General features: G+C 38.7%; 2 protein-coding genes and 1 long non-coding RNA gene across 3 annotated transcripts; 2 read left to right on the top strand and 1 right to left on the bottom strand.

The window, feature by feature from the left end:
• On the bottom strand, nt 1-1,438 carry LOC140922104 (uncharacterized). The gene has a single exon (XM_073372128.1). The coding sequence runs from the start codon at nt 1,355-1,357 to the stop codon at nt 206-208; it is 1,152 nt and encodes a 383-aa protein (XP_073228229.1). The 5' UTR covers nt 1,358-1,438; the 3' UTR covers nt 1-205.
• Nucleotides 1,439-3,571: 2,133 nt separating this feature from the next.
• LOC140954008 (uncharacterized) lies at nt 3,572-14,578 on the top strand. Its single transcript, XM_073403396.1, has 7 exons — nt 3,572-4,259; nt 6,563-6,724; nt 8,933-9,070; nt 10,108-10,147; nt 10,866-11,651; nt 13,277-13,474; nt 14,168-14,578. The coding sequence occupies exons 1-7, from the start codon at nt 3,983-3,985 to the stop codon at nt 14,379-14,381; spliced, it is 1,815 nt and encodes a 604-aa protein (XP_073259497.1). The 5' UTR covers nt 3,572-3,982; the 3' UTR covers nt 14,382-14,578.
• A 3,865-nt stretch (nt 14,579-18,443) lies between these two features.
• On the top strand, nt 18,444-19,353 carry LOC140954009 (uncharacterized). The gene is made up of 2 exons (XR_012167479.1): nt 18,444-18,638; nt 19,080-19,353. It is a non-coding gene; the product is annotated as an uncharacterized lncRNA (long non-coding RNA).
• The last annotated feature ends 210 nt before the right edge of the window (nt 19,354-19,563 follow it).

Here is a 19,563-nt window from a genome sequence, read left to right as displayed (position 1 = left end):
TCTCAGTAGTTCGTGTTCCTGTGCGACGCTTTTTTCAGGTGGTATAACCTTCACACATTTTTTTCTAAAGGCCTTCATACATTACAGAGATCTCCGTTACATGACATACAGTTTTCTGCTTTGCTGCAAAGATTTTCAGGATTCACTTTATAACTTATTACGTTCTCGGATATTTCCTCTGATTCACGTTAATCCGTCATTCGAGTTACTGATCCATTGTTTGTGAGGTCATTGTTTTAGTGTGCTTATTATCCTCTGGAATTTCATTTTCTTGCTGGGGAATCTTTATTACAGAACGCTCTTTTCTTTTTACTTCTGTTTCAAAAGGATTAACTGTTTTTTTATTTTTTTGGTCGCAATACTTTACACCAATTCCAGCGTGTTCGTATGCGGACGCAGTATACAAGTCATAATTGGAGTTGTGACGTAATTTACAGTCTTCACCTTCAGTTATATTTGACTTCACGCTCTCTTTATGGTTTCTGCCAGCTCTTTGAACATATCGCGAAGATTCTCTTGTAATCCGTTTTTTGTTGATCTTGTCAGAGCTTGGCACTTGTACGTTGTGTCCTTTGATTGTCAAATCCTCATTGCTTATTTGGGCACCGGTTTCTGCTCCTCCAAGTACTTTACCACGAGTCTTTTTCAGTGTTATTATTTCAGGCTTTGCGATAGGGGTTTGTGGTTTACTTTTAACTCGAGTGTTTTTTTGTTGTTTACTAGCGGTGCCACCTATCAAACTTGAACGACGTTTTATCACCTTATTCACATCTTCTTTAACGCGATTGCTTTTACTTGTACTAAAAGGTTGTCTTGTGTTTTTGGAAGGATTGGATTTGCTACATTTTTTTCTTTCGAAATTTGAAGTTAAAATCGACTTTTCCTCTTTCATTTTCGCTAATTCTTTATCCTCTCTTTTGAACTCCTTGCGGCTTGCCTGAATTTGTTTCATAGGTTTGTCGGCATTTACGCTCCTCCCTTTGTTAGATTCCAGTTTCCTTTGGTCACTGTCAGTTCTCTTCTCTGTCTTTTGATTGCTATTATGATTCTTTGTGACAGCCGGGTCTGTTTTTAATGTTTTCTTAGTTTCATTTTCTAACTCGTCCATATTTCTGTCAAGTAATGCAAGTTCTCCTTTTGTTGGAGCCGAGTAAAATGTCCATGCGCTAAGATGTCGAAGGACCTTACTTGGAAAATTTTCCGGATAATTCTTTTGTGGGGGATTGTCAGCGAACAACCGTTCGTGCATTGTAACATCTTCCTTATTGACAACAGTCAGTGGTGGTAGAAGGTTCAGCACATGGTCCCGGCGTGACAGGTGACGTGCTCTTACAGACGTTGATATGTGAAGTGCCATGACCACACAAGCGCACAAGATGACGGCCAGAGGATTAGTTAACCTACAGACAGAGATAAAACGGGTTAGATGACTTTTATAATGTGCTTAAAAACCGTGCGCCGTGCAACTGGGGAAAAAAATCTTCCTTTCTCAAAACATGCTTTAAATACCTTAAATTTCGAAGCTAATCACGTTAATCCAAGGATTTTCATTTCCATCTACTTTCTTGTCGCCGCTATGCAATGAATACTCAGGGGAACCCAACGACCGTTTTCTCTAAAATATCTGCTCGAAGAAGCAAATATTGCCTAGAATTCTCTAGAGCTTGAGGACGGCTAAAAATTTATAAATGACCGTCACATTCATGTACGATTTTCGAAGCTTGTCCCATAAATTCCCTACGATTTACTGAAATTTGATTTTTCCCATTTCTTCCAGTTTAAGTTATATTTCGAAGACAAAGGAAACCTAAAATTTACGAATTCAAGCATTTGATGGAGAGAGGTATCAGAAAAATGCTAAATGCTAATCTTCGCACAGGGAAAAATATAATTGAAGCCTTTGTAATTTCGAAAAGACTTTTAAGTCTTTTAAAAGTCGCGCTAGGCTGACCGAAAGAACCAAACTTTATAGTACGGACCGCTTAGAACGGCAGTTCTAATAGTGACCAAAAAGTACTCTGGACAGCCTAGAAAGTGTTTTCAACTCGGGCGCTCTAGCTATTATTTTCTACCCACACCATCTTCATTTCGTACTGCTTATAAATCCGGATACAGTACTTAAATTAGTACATTTTAAAGACCTTGCGATTGCGTCGTGTTGTCACTGTCTTACAGGGTGGTTTATACTCGCTAGACAAACAGCAGTCACTATAACAAAGACTGGGTTTTTGATTTTGGGATTAATAACACCATCTCAAAACGGCTTTAAAGATATACGTGAAAAAAAAAACTGAAGTAAAACTGAAAGAAAACTGAAGTGTTTGTCTGTCGTAACAGCAGGATCATAACATGTACCTTTTTGACAAAAGTAACTTATTTTACTTACCAACTTGTGCATAAATTTCCTTAGCAACAGCATGTTATACCTTGAACTTAAGAGTAACATATTAGTCTACCTTTCAACAAGTATTTAAGTAAAAGGAGATAAAATGGCGACGAATATTCAGACCCAGTTTACTGATAGTTTCCTGCAGAAGCCCTGAGAAATAGAATAAAAGTCTTTTTACTCTGGTACTAGTAGGAAATTATGAAGACCGCTTGAGGTAATGTAAGCTCCCAAGAGTAAACTTTCATATGACAGGTAAAGCTTTATTGTTTTTGTGCAACTGGTAGTTTAATTGAAGTAGGAGTTATGGACTGAATAGCTGTTTTGTTTAAGTACTAATCTTAGTTCAACCGGCCGCCTTCTGTCATGTGTTAATGAGGTACTCATTTATGGAGTTCAGTCACGTGACCTTTGTTTAGTGTCTGTACTTTACTAGTTCGACTCTTGTGATTTAGTGTTGTATTCCGGGCTTGGTAACCTAATTTTTATTTTTAAAAAAATTCAGCCTCCTAAAAACCGCGATAAAAAGACTTCTTGTCGTTTCGCAGAGCGATAATATACTTAAGTTAAGCTTGCGCAACAACGACAAAAATCACTCCACTATATAAGTAATCACGAATAATTGTAAAGTATATAATTTAGTACTTTAATCTTTTTTTTTAAAAAAAAAGGTCATTTTTAATTAGCTTCCCATCTAAAAATAATAATTAAAAATCATAACTGGATGAAAAAATCAGTTATAAAAATTGTTAGCAGGAGCCCATGAAGGCTCCTTGCTGTTAGTAAAACTGTCTGTTCATCCTTGGCCTCAACCTCGTCCCCCTGGGCTTTTCCCTTAAAAAAAAGGGTGGGCGGGAAAAGGGTTAGGGTTAGGGTTTTCCCGCCCTACCCATTTTTTTAAGGGAAAAGCCCCGGGGACGAGGTTGCCTTAATGGTTAAGGGTTGTGATTTTGGGCTACCTGTGATGTCAAATGTCACCTGTTGGTTGGCCTGTGTGTTATTTGTGGTTTGCGTTACCAATCGGCTCCTGCTTAACCTGAGCTACATTGTAGATGTCTGATACATGATACTTTGACGGCATAATTCTGAGAAAAGTTAAAAGCCGATAATTATTATGCGGACGTGACGTATCTTTTAAAAATGTAAATAATATTTATGAGTTTCACGTCAGCAACAAATTGTCAAATGTGTTCGGCGGCAGTTTAGACTTTGAGCCGTCAACCGCGAGAATGAAAGAGAGCTCAAAGGAGAAAAGTAAAAGAACTCAATACCAAGTGTCATTTGAAATCAAAAGCCGGCCAACATAAATGAACACTGCGAAACTAAAAAGAGACAAAGCGATGCTAGGACTCATGAAATTTGAGAATTCTTGAAAGAGCCTTTTAGACGGTGGACTATCCGAAAGTAAATGAATATAAAATCGAAGTTACATTGTCTGCCTGGTGTCAGTTTGGCGTCATTGGGTGTGGTCAAGACGATCAGGGGTTATCTTAAGAGCAAGAATCAAGTTTCCGTCCACGGAATTTCCTACCACGAGAACTGTTAAACGCAATCCAAAGGAAGCTGTTAATCTATTTTGTTACGTGCTCAGCAAAGATGACTCCGATGGACAGCCAAACGACTCTCACAATTTCTGAAGGCTATGATTTGCCAACCCAGCAACACTACACTAAAAAAAAGTTTTCTTGTTGTGACTGTTTTCACAGACAATGCACGTTCCGACTATGGCAAATTCTTGTGTTTCTGCTCGTTATAGCGTTTATCATCGCTGTAATGGGCCTTCTGATCGCCATGTTTGGTCCAGGCAATACAAACCTGAAGTACTCCAAGAGTGAATCCAAAGCAGAAAATCCAACCAACAAGATTCATAGAGGTAATCTACTCATTTCCTTATTGAGAAACATGGTTAAAGCTGGTGAAAGGGAAGTCTATGGGACAGCTACACTCCAAAACTATTACAGATATAATATATAGTTTTATAGAAGTTCCCTTCTTCGAAGATTTTGTTTGCTGATATAAGCTGTCCACAGTGTGTCCAGGAAGTGAGAAATATCAAATAAATTTCAAATAAAAGAGAATTAGTAGTTCAAAACTGTTGACTAATGGAAAAGCAAGCTTGATCAGACAAGAGACCTTATTAGTTCGCGTTATTTTATCCAGTTTTTACCAAGTACAGATATATCACTAGAGTTTCTTTTCAGCCTTCTTCTGGCGATTACAACCACTTAATTTGCTTTTAACTCAGAGTAACCCTAACCCTAAGCATAACCTGTCTCACTAAAAAGAAAGCACGTTCGACCACAGCGCAATTTGCACCTAATCATTTTTTCTCCCGGGTAGCGTGACATTTATTTTCAAGGTCAAAGAAACTGAGAGAGAAGTGAATTAAGGTTTTAGCTTAGAAAAATGCCGGAGGTGAAGAGAACTTTGTAGCTACTACTTAGAGCTTTTTTCAAAATGATTGTAAAATTAAAGAAACTGAAGTTAAAAGAAATGCCCCAGGCCAGTAGCTAGAGCGACCTGTGTTATAATTTTTTTTCAATTTTTGCATATTTTCCGCAGTAAGCAGTCTGACATGATAATCTCAAGTTTATAGTAGACATAAACCATGTGGTAAAACTCATCAGTTACCTGTGCAACAAATTGTTGTTAGAAAAGGAGGGTCAGTTTAAGATCTCTTTTAGCTTATTACCGGTTAATGGAGTTAAGACGTATTTTGTTCGATAAATGTTACCGTGTTCATGGATCTTTAAGAATTCAAATAATTATTGGATCATATTCTGAAACGTCATAAAAATGTCAGCTAAAAGCTCGGAAGATCTCTTACATGCCAGTCAAGGATCGTGGAAAAGAAAATCTGTTTTTAATAAAATGTTTATTTTTGTTGAAATCTTTTGTTTTTAAAGTCACTTACGTGACCCACTCACTGACAGAATTGAGCAAGACCGGAAAAGTTGGAAATAGTTTTCGTTTCTGGTTACACTGTGCGTTTTTATGGAATCACCCAGTGATAGTAAATATTGTCGCTTATTGTTATTGTGACGTTGAAACACAGTACAAACTCAACCTACTTTTGAAACTTAACCTACTTTTGACAGTACAAATTAACAGAAAATCAATCATTTGTCAATATTTGAGTTATGCAATGGTGCTAACATATTTAAAACGGTGTTTGTTTGCTGGGAGTGATCACGTACTTGAGAATGTATTTGGAGATCTCAAAGCATAGGAAGTTCAATATACCTTAACTCCTTTCTAGAACTCACACGGATCATAATTAGAGTGTATTTAATAATAATAATAATAATAGTAGTAATAATATTTATCCAGGGAGCTCACTCGCCTTAGCGGTTTTCAGCGGGGCCCTGCAAATCATAAATGATAAAATGACAAAAAAATAAAACCACCTACTTTAAAAATTAAAAACTAAGAAAACAGATGAAAATTGACATTTACATATAAAACTAATTTTGAAATCGTTTAACAATTATATAGGGCATTGTTTAGAAAGTTTTAAGCTTTGCCTTAAAGAAGGACTAAGATTTGCCTTTTTTAATGTCCTTAGAGGCTTGGAAAATGAACGTTTACTTGCCCCAATTGGTGCGCACAGGAGGAAGGTGTAAATCATTACATCTGCGAGTTTGATAAGAATGAAAACTACAATTGCGTCTGATGTCAAATTTAAAATCAGTTTCCCCAGACAGATATTTTTGCATCATAACACAGCGATGGAAGTGTCGTCTCTTTGAGAGAGTCTTTAGGTCCAATCCATTTAGTGCCTCGGTTGATGAAAAACATTCACATATTGTCTATCCCTTTGTTCAGTGTATATTATGGATCCTCTTCCTTTGACTCGTGATGTAAAAGAATCTTAGATATTATGGGCTGTTTGTCTTTCTTCATCCTTGATGACGTCAATAGGGGATGTTGTTCGTAAACAAAGGAAGCCGGATACTTTTCGTGGTCAATGGTGCGGTTTAAATGAACGAACTGAAGGAGGGGTCTAAAAAGGAAGAATAAGGGTGATTTAACATTAGTGTCAAACTGGAACTAGTTAGTTAACTCCTTTTTTTTTCTTTGTTGTTGTTGATGCTGTTGTTTGCCTGTCCTGTCGGCATGAGAAAGCACACAAATGCTAAAACAAAAACAGTACTGATTTATGTCTTTTCACAGCAGATACGGAACCTACGTCATCTACAAAGAAAGCGACGGAAGGTCCGACGGGAAGAACTACTAAAGAAGGCACTTGCCAGCCCTTAGAGACCACAGTAACTCCAACCACCCTTCCGCCTGATAACAGGATACCCATTCAGTGTGATGTAGCTATAATTGGGGGAGGTACGTTCTCTTACAAGACTTCTTGTATTACTAAGGAGAAAGATGTTTGACTGAGAATTATCTAGACTCTTCTTTTGGAAAATTAGAAAGTCCTGTTTAAAGGATGAGCATGTCGAAGACTTCAGATGAATTAACATTCACCGCATCTATTGCCAGACACCTCCGCTTAACAATTACCTCAATAAGACACTTTAAAGAATTTGATCACATGCTAACCTAGAAGCACAAAAATAAGATTCCTTGATAGCGTCATTGTGTTTTAAGTTAGAAAAGAGTTTGTTGGGTAGCTATGTAATAAACAATCAATACGGAATTACCTTCCGCAGATAATTCGGCACTGTTGGCTTAATATTAAAGCCCTTTTACTGAATTTCCAATGTAACAAAATAAATTTAAAAAAGACATAATTTATTGGATAAGAAAACAACAATTTACAAGTAGAGATGATTAAACAGGAGTTCTCAAACTCATTAATAATTCATAAAGAAAATTCAAAGGAAATTAATGTTTAATGAGTGTTTGGATATCGGATGAAAAACTGCTCATTTTTGCATCCTTAATTTCTCCTTCAAAAATGATTTTGTTTGAGAAGAAATATCAAACATTCGACACAGTGTTTCATCACCAGATGAAACACCTCGAAGTTCGTCAAAAATACTCCGCTACGCGTCGTATTTTCAACTCTCTTCTCGGTGTTTCATCTGGTGATGAAACACTGCGTCTCATGTTTGATATATTACATGAAATCAACGAGACTGCCGATGTAGTTAGACACTTTATTGTAAGGACTTTAAGATCAAACGACGCGGACGGCAACCAGAACGTAACTTCTCATGTGTATCACATGCATCACATTTTTTTGTTCATTCCTTTCCCGCTTTTGAACGACTGCGACGTGAAAAGTCCTTATTTCGCTTTTTATGGAGGACGCAAACAAGCATGAACAACGAAATTTTAATTTTCTTCCTGGATATAGTCACTTGAAATTCAGCTTCGTCTAAATTTGAACAGAAAGTGCAATGGAACCTCGATTTAACGAAGTTCCAAGGGACTGGGGAAATTTGTTCGTTAAATCGAAGGTTCGTTATATCGAACACTTCCATTTAACGAATTTTCGGGAAAACTACCAAAATGTTCGTTATATCGAGGTTGGGGGGGGGGGGGTACTCCTAGGAATTCTTCGTGGGGTGTGCCGCCCGGTTCTTCAAAGCCTGACCCGATTTCAGATAAAAAAATGTAATTTTCTACACCCGTTTTCAGACCAGACCTCTAAAATCCATACTCGTTTTCAGACCTGGTCTTTAGGCAGAAATTATGTTATCAGTACTTAGATTAGGCAAACAAAAATTAGGGTTAGGGTTAATTATTCAAATCCATTTCGAATTTGCATATTTCTCTTACTTTCTTACTCATTCGGAATTAGCCTGTTCCAGGCTCCGAGTGCGCGTCTTGTTTTCGCTTTGCTCGTTTTAATACGTTCCCACTATACTATCTGAGAGCCTGGCACAGGCTAATTTGGAATTGAAACGAGAAATACGTTCATACACTCCGTAGTTCCCTCGAAAACCACACCCGATTCCAGACCAAAATGGGCAAAGTGTATACCCGTTTTCAGACCAAAACGGGGCAAAAACCCTACCTGATGGGGCGGTAAATACCAATATGGCTTATATAAGGGAGTACCACCCCCCACCCGGGATCGAGGTATAGTTAATAATTAACTTACAAAACCCAGCATCTCCAGATCTGAAAAATCATCGGCTGTGGTAACATTTCAGTTCCCTATACATAGCTACGGCACTAGAAACTCAAGAACAGGCTACTGTACACATAAATTTTATCCTTGTTGGTCTGTTTGGCATTCGTTTTTGATCAAATGGTGACATTTATCAGTTACATCGAGGTAAATTTTACGTGTGCGCTTATGGATTGTGTTCTTTATAACGAGGTTCTGTTCCATACATTTTATTGTAATTTTGTTCGGGCTGAAGAAAATCGTCCGTCATACCGAGGACTTCGTTATATAGAGGTTCGTTAAATCGAGGTTCCACTGTGGGTAGGAATAATTGCTGTAGACTGAAAATTCACTTTCTCAGCGACGTTCTCGTTGCCATCACGTCATTGAATCTTAAAGTCCCTTCACGCAGTGACTCTTTCGTGATTGCAGTGTTTACGGGACTTTTTACATGAATCTCTTTACGTTTTCAGGCATCTCTGGGCTGTTGACAGCATATGAGCTCCTTAAAAACAGTAACGAAACTAATGTTTGTATTTTGGAGAAAGAAAATCGTCTTGGAGGGAAAATATTTGATCACCGTTTTGCCGACGCTCCTAACGTCACAATAGGTTGGTTTATCTTTGTCTTCTAGCTTTTCGAAGTCCACCGTTAGTTTTTAGTTTGATAATTAGGATAATTCAGTTTATGCACTGAAATGAAAACCCCTTTTGTCTTTTGCAAGTTGTACCTTATAATCAGGGCCCTGTTGTTCAAAAGTCGGATAGCGCTATCCACTGGATAAATCACTAACCATCGGGAAAGTATTAGGGAAACTAATTGCGCTATCCAATGGATAAAGATTTATCCAGTGGATGGCGCTATCCACCTATTGAACAACTGGGGCCAGGTCTGGAAAAATGTTCTTTTAAACTGCGTTAAAGGCTTATATGGACAATCACATTCGATTTCTCAGTTTCTTCTTTGCCTAGCTCATCAATAGTAGGTGCAGTGTGTCATGGAGCACTGGTACAACTTAGATACAGAACACGATAACTTCTGCTCATATGCTACAGAAATTCACGTGGACTTCGCTGCTAAAAGGGGGGCTCTTTAAATGAAAGAGTATACTGATTTAATTTCCTCTTTAAGGCTCTTGGTAGCACAACAACAGCGAAAGAAAATGCCGAATACACACGCTTCAGCAATTGTTAATATACTGTAAACTAAGATCAACTCTTCCACTGATAGTAACAGGAAAGTGCTAGGGAAGCATTTAATTTCCTTAGGGCTCGTGTCCCGTAAACTGTACATCCTCAAATATTTTGGGAGCGTTGGAATGTTAGTGTGGAGAGCCTGGTCAGAGGTTAATTAACTGAGAACTGTAAAGGAAACCGTTCCTTGCTGCGCAGATTTTAATGAAAAATTGTCCATTTTTAAGCAAAATGGCCGCAAATACTATACTGAGCTTCAAGGCAAAATTGTTTTTGCTCCACAAATTGCATGGGCTGCTTTAGCAAGAACGCTTCTCGTCGCTCCCCAGCGCTGAACTTTAACGAAATGAGATCTCTCTCGCGACTCAACCCTGGAGGAGCCAAACAGGAGCAGTCTCTCTCCCTCCAAAAGACCTCAAGGCAAAGAAGTAACCAACTCTTAAATATCATTGCAGGGCTTGGAGAGTGGCACCTTTATGCCGAAAACGATGAAAGGTAGGAGAAAGACTGAGTTAAGATCAAGTTAGCCTCGTGTTCCGTCGTCATTTTGTAAGGTTTAGTATTAACATGCTCAGGAATTGCTTTTTAATGTAACTCCTAAAACTCGCTTTCCGGTATTGTGTTGCAATGCGGATATTGGTCAGTGTTTTTCGCTGCATGGCTTTTGTATTACGCCAAGATACTAGAAATAAATGAATGACGATAGCAATTTGCCAGCTAAAATCACTGAGCAAGAGGGTTATTTTTTTATTAGTGCCGCTGTATGTTTTTGCCGCGTTGCCATGGTTACTGTACCCTGATACAACTGAACCAGACAGTGCTTATATGGTTACTGAAATCTCTGTTTTTAACGTATTGATTTGCTGCAAGGGTCATGAGAAGGATAAGCGCTTTGTAAACCAGGGAGGAATATAAATTAAACATATGTTCAGACCTCGTGCCTCACAATTCCCTCTCCCCAGGCTGTTTGAATTTTACCATCGAGAAGGCTGCAGGGGGGTGGGGGTGGTACTTTTTCTCGACATGACTAAATTCGCTTTTGGTAATTTTTGTGAGTATCAAAATAGGATCTTTTGCAGGTTTTCCTGCTTGTTCGTTCAATGTTGTTACAAATCTCTCTTCCGTTGTACAGGCTATACCTTTGTTTTATGAAAAATGTCTGTAGCCATGAGAGTAACAGCTTAGTTCAATAAAACTACTTCATTGCTTTCAGTACACTTTGCCATGAACTTAACCTATGCGATGACCTTGACTATTGGAACATAACAAACGTTCATCGAGTTGAAGATCGTGGAGTATTCGTAGACAGTTTCGATTCCTTGAAATCAGGAGCATTTCCAACGTTGCTTTACCGTACGCCAACGGACAACATGACACTTTTGGAAACTGCGAACTTTGTTACTAAGGCAGATCGTGGAAATGTTAGTGATCTTCCAACGGCAGGAAGATTCCTATCCACGTTACTGTCCCCTGAAGGAGCCAAATGGATGACAGATGCGTACGGCTTAAAAGGTGGCTACATAGAAAAGATAAACCCAAAAAGCTACATAGAATACCTCAAAATAACGCTTCAATATTTACATGACAGGACGGACCACGATTTCAGGCCTAAAAGAGGAATGTCAACGTTTGTTGAAAATCTTATTTCAAGAGTGCGAAAGCTAAATGGAACAATTTACCGTCAAGAGACAGTTACCTCTGTCAGCAATGAAGGAAATAATTTTATCCTTCTCACCTCGAACTTTACCGTTCAAGCAAATAAAATGGTCCTTACAGCTGGACCAGAAGCTCTGAAGAAAATAAAAGGTAACGTCATGCAAAACATCACCAATCATGATATTTTTAAGTCCATTGTAAGTGTGCCAGCTTTTCGTGGTGCAGCGGTGTACCAAACTGCATGGTGGAATGATTCTGTCGCCTTACAAAAGAACAATTCACTTCAGAATCTGCAGAGGTTCATTTCTAACAGCAACTGTCTTGGAATCACTATGCCTTACAAGTAAGTGCTATTCAAAAACAAGTAATGGATGTAATAGTACTTAGCGAGTCTGTAATAAATACTTATGTCAGCACTCGTTTTATAATCTCTCGGGCCTACGAGTTAGGCCCGGTTCAGACGCCCCTCCACTCATGTGCCCAACCTAACTGATGTATTAAGTAAGGCAAAAGAGCGGTGTCTGAATCGAATTTGGTACGGCAGTTTTAGTTTGGTGCGGCAAAAGCGTTAAGTTCGACAGAGTCTGTCGAACTTGACTTAAGATTGATTTCCACTGTCGCGTAATTTTTACATGCGTACGCATGTAAATTTTACGCTCGTGAATGAAATAGAGACAATATATGGAAGGTCACGCATAAATGTAAAAGTTGAACCTCGCTCAACTTTCACGTTTACGCGTGGCCTTTCGTACATTGCCTCTATTTCATTTACGCGCGTAAATTTTACGTGCGTTCGCACGGAAAAATTACGCGACAGTGGAAATCAACCCTAGGCTCGACACACGGCAGGGGCACCCAATGACTGAAATATATGTTCGGAGAAGCAAATATTGCCTAGAATTTTCTGTTTCTTGGGGACGGCTAAAAATTGATCAATGTGCAATTTTCGAAGCTTATCTAATAAATTCCCTATGATTTTCTGAAGTTTAATTTTTCACATTTCATCCCCAGGTTAGGCTATTTTTCATACAAAAAAGGGGCTAAAAACTTTCGGATAACAAAAATTGTGATGAAGAGAGAGATCAGAAAAATTCTCATTTTCGTAATAATTCAAATTGCCTAAAAAATTTTCGGAAAAATAATACTAACGCCCTTGTAATTTCGAAAAGACTCAAGTTCCCCAGGGTTACCGAACAGGAACAAATTTTCTAGCGCCGCTTAGAATGCATTTCTAGCGGGTCTAAACGTACTCTGGATAACTTTAAAAGTGTTTTCAATGTATTTAGGAGGAAACCGTCGTTGGGTGCTCCTGACACGGTGCGCCGTTTGAATCAGATGTCGAGCCAATGTCGTCCCAAATTCGAACTTATTAAATTAGGTTTGGCGCATGAAAAGTACGGCGTCTGAACGACGCCTTAGTTCTCTTCAGTAAGAGTCGACACTTAACCCGTCAACGGCAGCCAACACATTTCAATCCACTTAGCAACCAGGCCCCAGTAGTCAAAAAGGTGGATAGCGCTATCCATTGGATAAATCTCTATCCAGGTGATAAGTATTAGGGAAACCAGCTGCACTATCCAGTGGATAGAAATTTATCCGCTGGATAGCGCTATCCACCTTTTGAACAACTGGGGCCTAACACCGATACCTGTCAATCGAAAGGTAGCGGAGTAGTTCCTGATCCCAGCAGGATTAGCTCAGTAGGTAGAGCGCCTGGCTGCAGAGCGGTAGGTCGTGTGTTTGATTCCCGGGGCCAACGGACCAATGCTCAGGACCTTAACTGACACATAAAGGTGCCTTTGTCTGGCACACGGCTAAACCTTCGCGTTCCGGGATAACCACGTAAAATGCCGGTCTCGTTTCTCTTGCCATTTTCCCTTACTGCGCCTGGCTGGTTTTTTCACTGGTATTGTACGGAATGTACTCTTACTCCTTGACTAGAATCATCATTGCTTTTATTTGTTACAGGAGTTCTCATAACAATGGCACGGCAGTGCTGCATACCATAGCCAACAATGGCGGATGTAGTGACAACTGGGGAAACATCTTGAAGGTCAGCAAGGATGCTGTTGATAAGGAAATAAAAAGAGCTTTGGAATACAAGTTTCAAAGAGAAATCCCAGAACCACTGGATACTGCTTACAAATACTGGGAAGAAGGATTCTGGTAAGAAAGTCAAGAAAATTATTGCTTGTAAGCCTGATCTGGAAAAGAAACGGTCACCTCCTCATCAACCAGATTTTTTTTCTGTAGTTCTCTACTGCTAGAACGTTGTATGCTTAAGATCAGTGTTTGTGACTAACTCATGACCTCTACACTGAAGAGGTGGTGGTGAGGAGAAGAAAGGCTAGCGCCCAATCCTCTTATACAGAAAGTCTCCGACTTTACAGGCTATATTATGAGTATTATTCGCTTTATTAAATAGTATGTTGTTGATAGAAAGATTGGGTATTAAATAAGGGATACAAAAACATTATTTAGCTTTAAGATATTGTGGATATTACGGCCACACAACCCCCGGCCTGACCCTCCACAACTGGGGCCTTCCCAAGACAAAGACATCAGAAAGAAGCAAAAAATTAAGGCGAAACGTCCCAGGTAATTATAATGGCACAAGGTAACAAACCCACTTACCGACTTAGTAGGTCACTAGTTGCTAAATTTTCAGATTGCCGTCACAATCGCACTGGCGTTAAACTCAGTTATATTTGATATACGGCTGGATAAATCACATCCTGGCCATGACGGTCTTGCCCATGCTGTCAGGTAATGAAACTGCGATATATAGGCCACACTAAGAGGGGCGTTACCAATTGTAAGAGCTTCTAAATCTTTTCCGGATTTTTAATTTTATTGTAGGTTTTTTCAGAAGCCGGGAACCAACTTTTCCTTAAGCGACCTACGTGAATGGGCCAAGAAACCGCTGGATGGAAATCAGAACCGCGTGTTCTTGGTTGGGCGAGCATTTTACCAATTTGGTGGATTGCTCCAGGATGATATTAGATCTACTGCCAAAGCCTTAAAACAGGGATGGAATCTAAAACTGGAAGCATCCGGCGACGAAAATATGTGATTGTTAGGGGGCTTGTTACGTTTAATGCGAGAGAAACGTATCAGTAACCGGCTTCTGCTCAGTTAACTCCTACTGAATCATGACTTTAAGCTTAAGTTTACATGTATGTATATCTTTTAACTACAGGGCAATACATTTTCTAGCATTTAACAACGTGGAAGATATGTAGCACTTACAATAAACTACTTCTGCCAGTATGGGAAAACGTCCTCGTTCCTTCATGTTATATAGCCAATTAAACAAAAGCGCTCCGGTGATGAATAGTGTTTGTGTTCTGCTAAGTCGCAGATTTTTTGTACTTGAAGAATCATAATTTTGATGTAACTTTTTATCAGGCCAGATATTTTATGTGTAAAAAACAGTACCATTATTACACACTTAATGACTGGTCACGAGGGAAACAAAATTTACTGTTTCCGGAGGGACCAGTCTTTAAGTGATTTGTTATATAGCTGGAAATTTTGAAGCTGGAAATTCATTAAACCTCGCTGTAACGGCGGTCAACGGTCAACATTCGCGGGTAACATTGCATCGTTACCCTCTGACGTCATAGATTTTTGTACTGTTGCCCGCTCAGAGATTTTGGCGGAAAACGGTTTCATTGTTAGATGTCATGTGACCTCGAAGTAACCAATGAGACCGCGCGCTGTTGAGAAGAAATCTCCAGCTATATTTAACAATTATTCCTCGAGCCCGAATGGGCTATGAGTCAATAGACCATGAGGCCGAAGGCTGAATGGGCTATTGACTCAGAGGCCATGAGGGCTCGAGGAATAATCGTTTTAGTAAAATCCAACTAGTTGGTCAAAAATATCGAGAATAAAAATTTTAGCTAGTTAAAGCTAGACTTTAATCCTTTTTTGCCTCCAAAAAGCCCGCGCTTTTCCCTACCAGTGGGCTATAAAGAAAAGAAGAATTATATATTTCTTCGAAAAGAAGAATATGTAATGAAGGGCGGACGTGTTGTTTCCATCTGCGGTTTTTTGCTCTTTCTACTACCCTTTCAGTGTCTTTATCCTGATGGAGAATATCTAAAGCAACTTATTTCGGGTTTGGATTCAAGCAATTCGGAGAAAAAAGTCGGTTTTACCTTGCTCTACATTGCCGACTCTGACAAATCTACGTTGCTTGGCCCAGCCTGTGAACAATGCTTACGGAATTGCTGTTGATTACCCATTGTCTTGTTGGTGTTGGAACAACACCATCGCACCTTCTCATCATAGCAATGCTTGTTTGGTGTATATACCGGCTAATTATCCTATATTCTTCAGACGGCCTAGGATCAGGCATTACAGGTGTCCTTGTGCATATTATTCCAACACATCGGCATCGTTCCATCTATTGCTATTAGTGCTTGCTCGCATTAAGTCATGTATCGGCATTAATGGCACCGCCCTTAATTGGTTTACGTCTTATCTTAACAACAGGTCGCAACGAGTCTCGCTAAATGGCTTTACATCTGACAGTTTTAAGCTTCCTTATGGCGTTCCACAAGGATCGTGTCAGGGGCCATTGTTGTTTACCATTTATTCCAGCAAACTATTTGAAGTCATCAAATACCATCTACCTGAAGCTCATGCCTATGCTGATGACACTCAGCTTTACCTGTCGTTTAGTCCTGACACGGCAACTAATCAGACTGATGCGGTCATTGCCATGGAACGCTGTATATCGGACATTCGTAAGTGGATGCTTAAGGATAAGCTCAAACTTAATGATGACAAAACTGAGTTCATGTTGATTGGTACAAAACAACAACTTTCCAAAGTAAATATTGATTGCCTTACTGTAGGAAGCATTGACGTTGCCCCTGTCACTGTGGCAAGAAATTTAGGGACATGATTCGATTCTAACTTGAATCTCCAGGAATAGATCCACAAAACTTGTAAATCTGGGTTTTTCCATTTATACAATATTCAACGTATCCGAAAATATCTGTCCCAGGAGTCTGCACGAACTTTGGTCCATGCTTTTATCATTGGTCGTATAGATTACTGCAACAGCCTTCTATTTGGTTTACCCTCTGTTCATCTACTTAAACTGCAACGCTTGCAGAATGCAGCTGCTCGGCTTATATCTAATGTCCCTCGCTACAGTCTCATAACACCAGTACTACGTTCGTTACATTGACTTCCTGTCAAATTTCGTATTGATTTTAATTTACATCTTTTTACTTTTAAAGCTATCTACGGTCACGCGCCTGGTTACTTGATCGATTTGATTGCTATCAAAGAACAGCCGCGCTATAATCTCCGTTCAGCTAGCGGTCTTATCTTAAAGTATCCTAGTTTAAAACTGAAAAAAGACTTTAGGGGATCGTGCTTTTTCATGTGCTGCCCCTAATTTATGGAACAATCTGCCCCTTCACATCCGTCTTGAGGACAATTTTGAACGTTTTAAATCTTTACTTAAAACGCATCTTTTTAGACTAGCTTTTGATATGTAATTTTTTAACGTACTATGTAATATATTTAGTGTTTTTTATCTTTTATTTAATTTTTAGCGTTGTTTATTATTAGCCTTAATTATTTTGCTCAGTTAAGCTTTTATTTTCTTTTAACATTTACGTGTTGTCACGCGCTTTTGATCATATTTGCATGGAAAAGGCGCGTTATAAATTTTTTATTATTTTTTTAATTATTATAACATATAGCCTAGTAGTAGCTCAACCAATCAGAATGCAGCATTGTTAATAGACCACTAGTTGGATTTTACTACAACAATTTAGTTTACTTCCCTGTAGGTCTGTCCGGCTTGCAGAGTGCGTATTGCTTTTAGTTATAGAGTTATCAATTACAATGTGAAAGCTACGGCAAATAGTTATTACTTTAATCGCTCCCATGCACTGAGAATCTACATGACAATACTGCACTTTGTATCTCCAATGTACTGAACTATGGGTTGGATAGTAATGCCAATCCATAATTCAAATTGTTCTTCAGTTGTAACATATATCCTAGTTCCAAGGGCTTTCTTTGTTCTACTATCCTCAATTGGGGAACAAACTTGAAAGGAAAGCAATTAGTCGGAACGAGAAAAAAGAAAAGCGATCCCCCAAAAAAACTAAACAAGAGAATTATGATCGAAGAAAGGAGAGATAAAACTTCAGGACAAAGGTAGGTTACATGCAGTGAACAGAGTAGCTAAGCAGTTCAAGTACCTTCAAGTGAATTCACTGTTGGTTGCTTTGTACGTGATCACTTCCATTAACCCCTTCCGGCTTACTCCTTGAAAATATCCTCCCTTTCCATTTTCATCTTTTATCTTTTTAGTGGGTTATTTCCGTGAGAGCATGTCCGTGTATTTTTCCGATCTAAGAAGGGTAAAATAGCGAGTACCAGGAAACTAATCTCTTTTGAAAGCTCTTTTTTGTACATCCGCGGCTGGGTTCTTGGCAAATGAAAACAGGCAATGGCAAACCACTCACTATAGGAGTGAAGCAATCATTTCATTGACTTTCCGGCAATTGACCTTGGCTGGTCCAAAGTGAAAAGACAAACTAGGTTAACAGTCATTATTTGGACTCATATATGACTACGCAAAAAAGAACTATAAACCAACGACTTCAAAGGTTAAAAAAAACTATTCTTAATTACCATAGCCATATCAATTTCATAAAATCTAAGCATCTTTACTTTGGATGTAAAGAGTTACAACTGAATGTGCATGCGCACAATGCGGGAGAATGCGACTGCAGGTCGGCAATAGGACATAATGGTTGTAACAGTATAGGCCCAAACACCTTTAGTTACAATTGACACTATTTCGTGCCTTTGGTGTTGCTCATACAGAATCCTCGCACACAGTGCTAACGTAAATAGAACTAATGCGGCCAATTACGTTTTAAGAGGTTCTGGGAAACTGTATCCCATTTTAGTTCCCTCGCACAAACTTGGTTGAAGATCAAGGTCTATTTATAACAACGCAGTTTACAATGGGATAATAATTTGTTAAGAATAGAAGGAAAATAGCGCAAAGGAATCTACTTGTTTTTGTTTTTTTTATATCACAACTTAAGGATCATCATTGAAAGGAAATTGCGGCTCTACAAGGTAACAGAAATAAATAAATTCTTACGGAACTCTCACATTTTAGTTGCAGCGGTTGAAGTTACACCTACCTATACCGAGCAAAATGATCAGGAGTATTGGATTTCGTTCTGCGTTAGTTTTCATTCTCTTTCTCTCCTTCAGTGAAGCTTTTACTGGTCCTTTACAACCAGGGAAAAGAGCCGGAACAAATCTGACGCGGACACAGGTAGATACTCTGAACTCAGTCCGCAGAAAACGTTGGTTTTGAAAAAGGTCTTTTTCTTCTTATTAGTTAAAGATTTTGGGCTTATAGTTTTTCTTGACCAAGTTTGGAGGTGCTAGGCCTAGGGCGTCGCAAACATTTGTTGAGGGCCTACATTTAGTGCTTTAACGGAAAGCTGTCATCTATAAGGCTTTTTTGTGTCTTGTTTCAAGTTTTAAATCCATACTGAAATAAGTATACAATGGATTTACATATTGCTAAACGCACTTTTAAAATACAATCCAGCCATGAAAGGAGGAACCTTACGGCTTACCTTAATTGTATAAAAAAAGTCATCACGTACTGAACGGTTTTTTTTAGTGAGTGCTTTCTTCTGACAGATGTATGCCAAATTTTTAGATTAATGTTTTAACTAAAGCTATTATTTTCATCATTTTGTAACAGTGTATTCTCTGCTCGAAAAGAATTTACTTGAGGGGAAGGAACATTAGTCACGTGACGGCCAATGGAAGTAGTCAGCAATTACCGCAGACCACTCATATCAGGAAGCAACAAAACAAAGTGCTTAAAAATGGAGAAAAAGCTTGAAGAACATCCGGCAGACAATGACTCGTGACAGACACGGCTATAGAGAAATCATGGTTTCCCCGATTTAATGTTAATTGATACAGCGTTGTTAATGCACCGGCACTATAAATAAATGAAACAATTTCAAATACGCGCGCACTGGACTTTCTTCAGTATTCTCTCCCCATGTCCCCATGTTACTTTTTTGAAACTATTTTTTCAGTGAACAAGTCTTTATATTTTTACTTAACAATTCAGTCATTTGAACACACTTCGCTTGTTTAAAGTAGTGTTTTCAATGAAACATTATCGTATGGAAAATGAACAATTATAATACTGTAATATTTCTCTGAGAACGTTT

This window comes from Porites lutea, chromosome 12 (assembly GCF_958299795.1).
Source record: "Porites lutea chromosome 12, jaPorLute2.1, whole genome shotgun sequence".
Classification (NCBI taxonomy): Eukaryota; Metazoa; Cnidaria; class Anthozoa; order Scleractinia; family Poritidae; genus Porites; species Porites lutea.
This window is presented reverse-complemented; position numbering and strand designations above follow the sequence as displayed.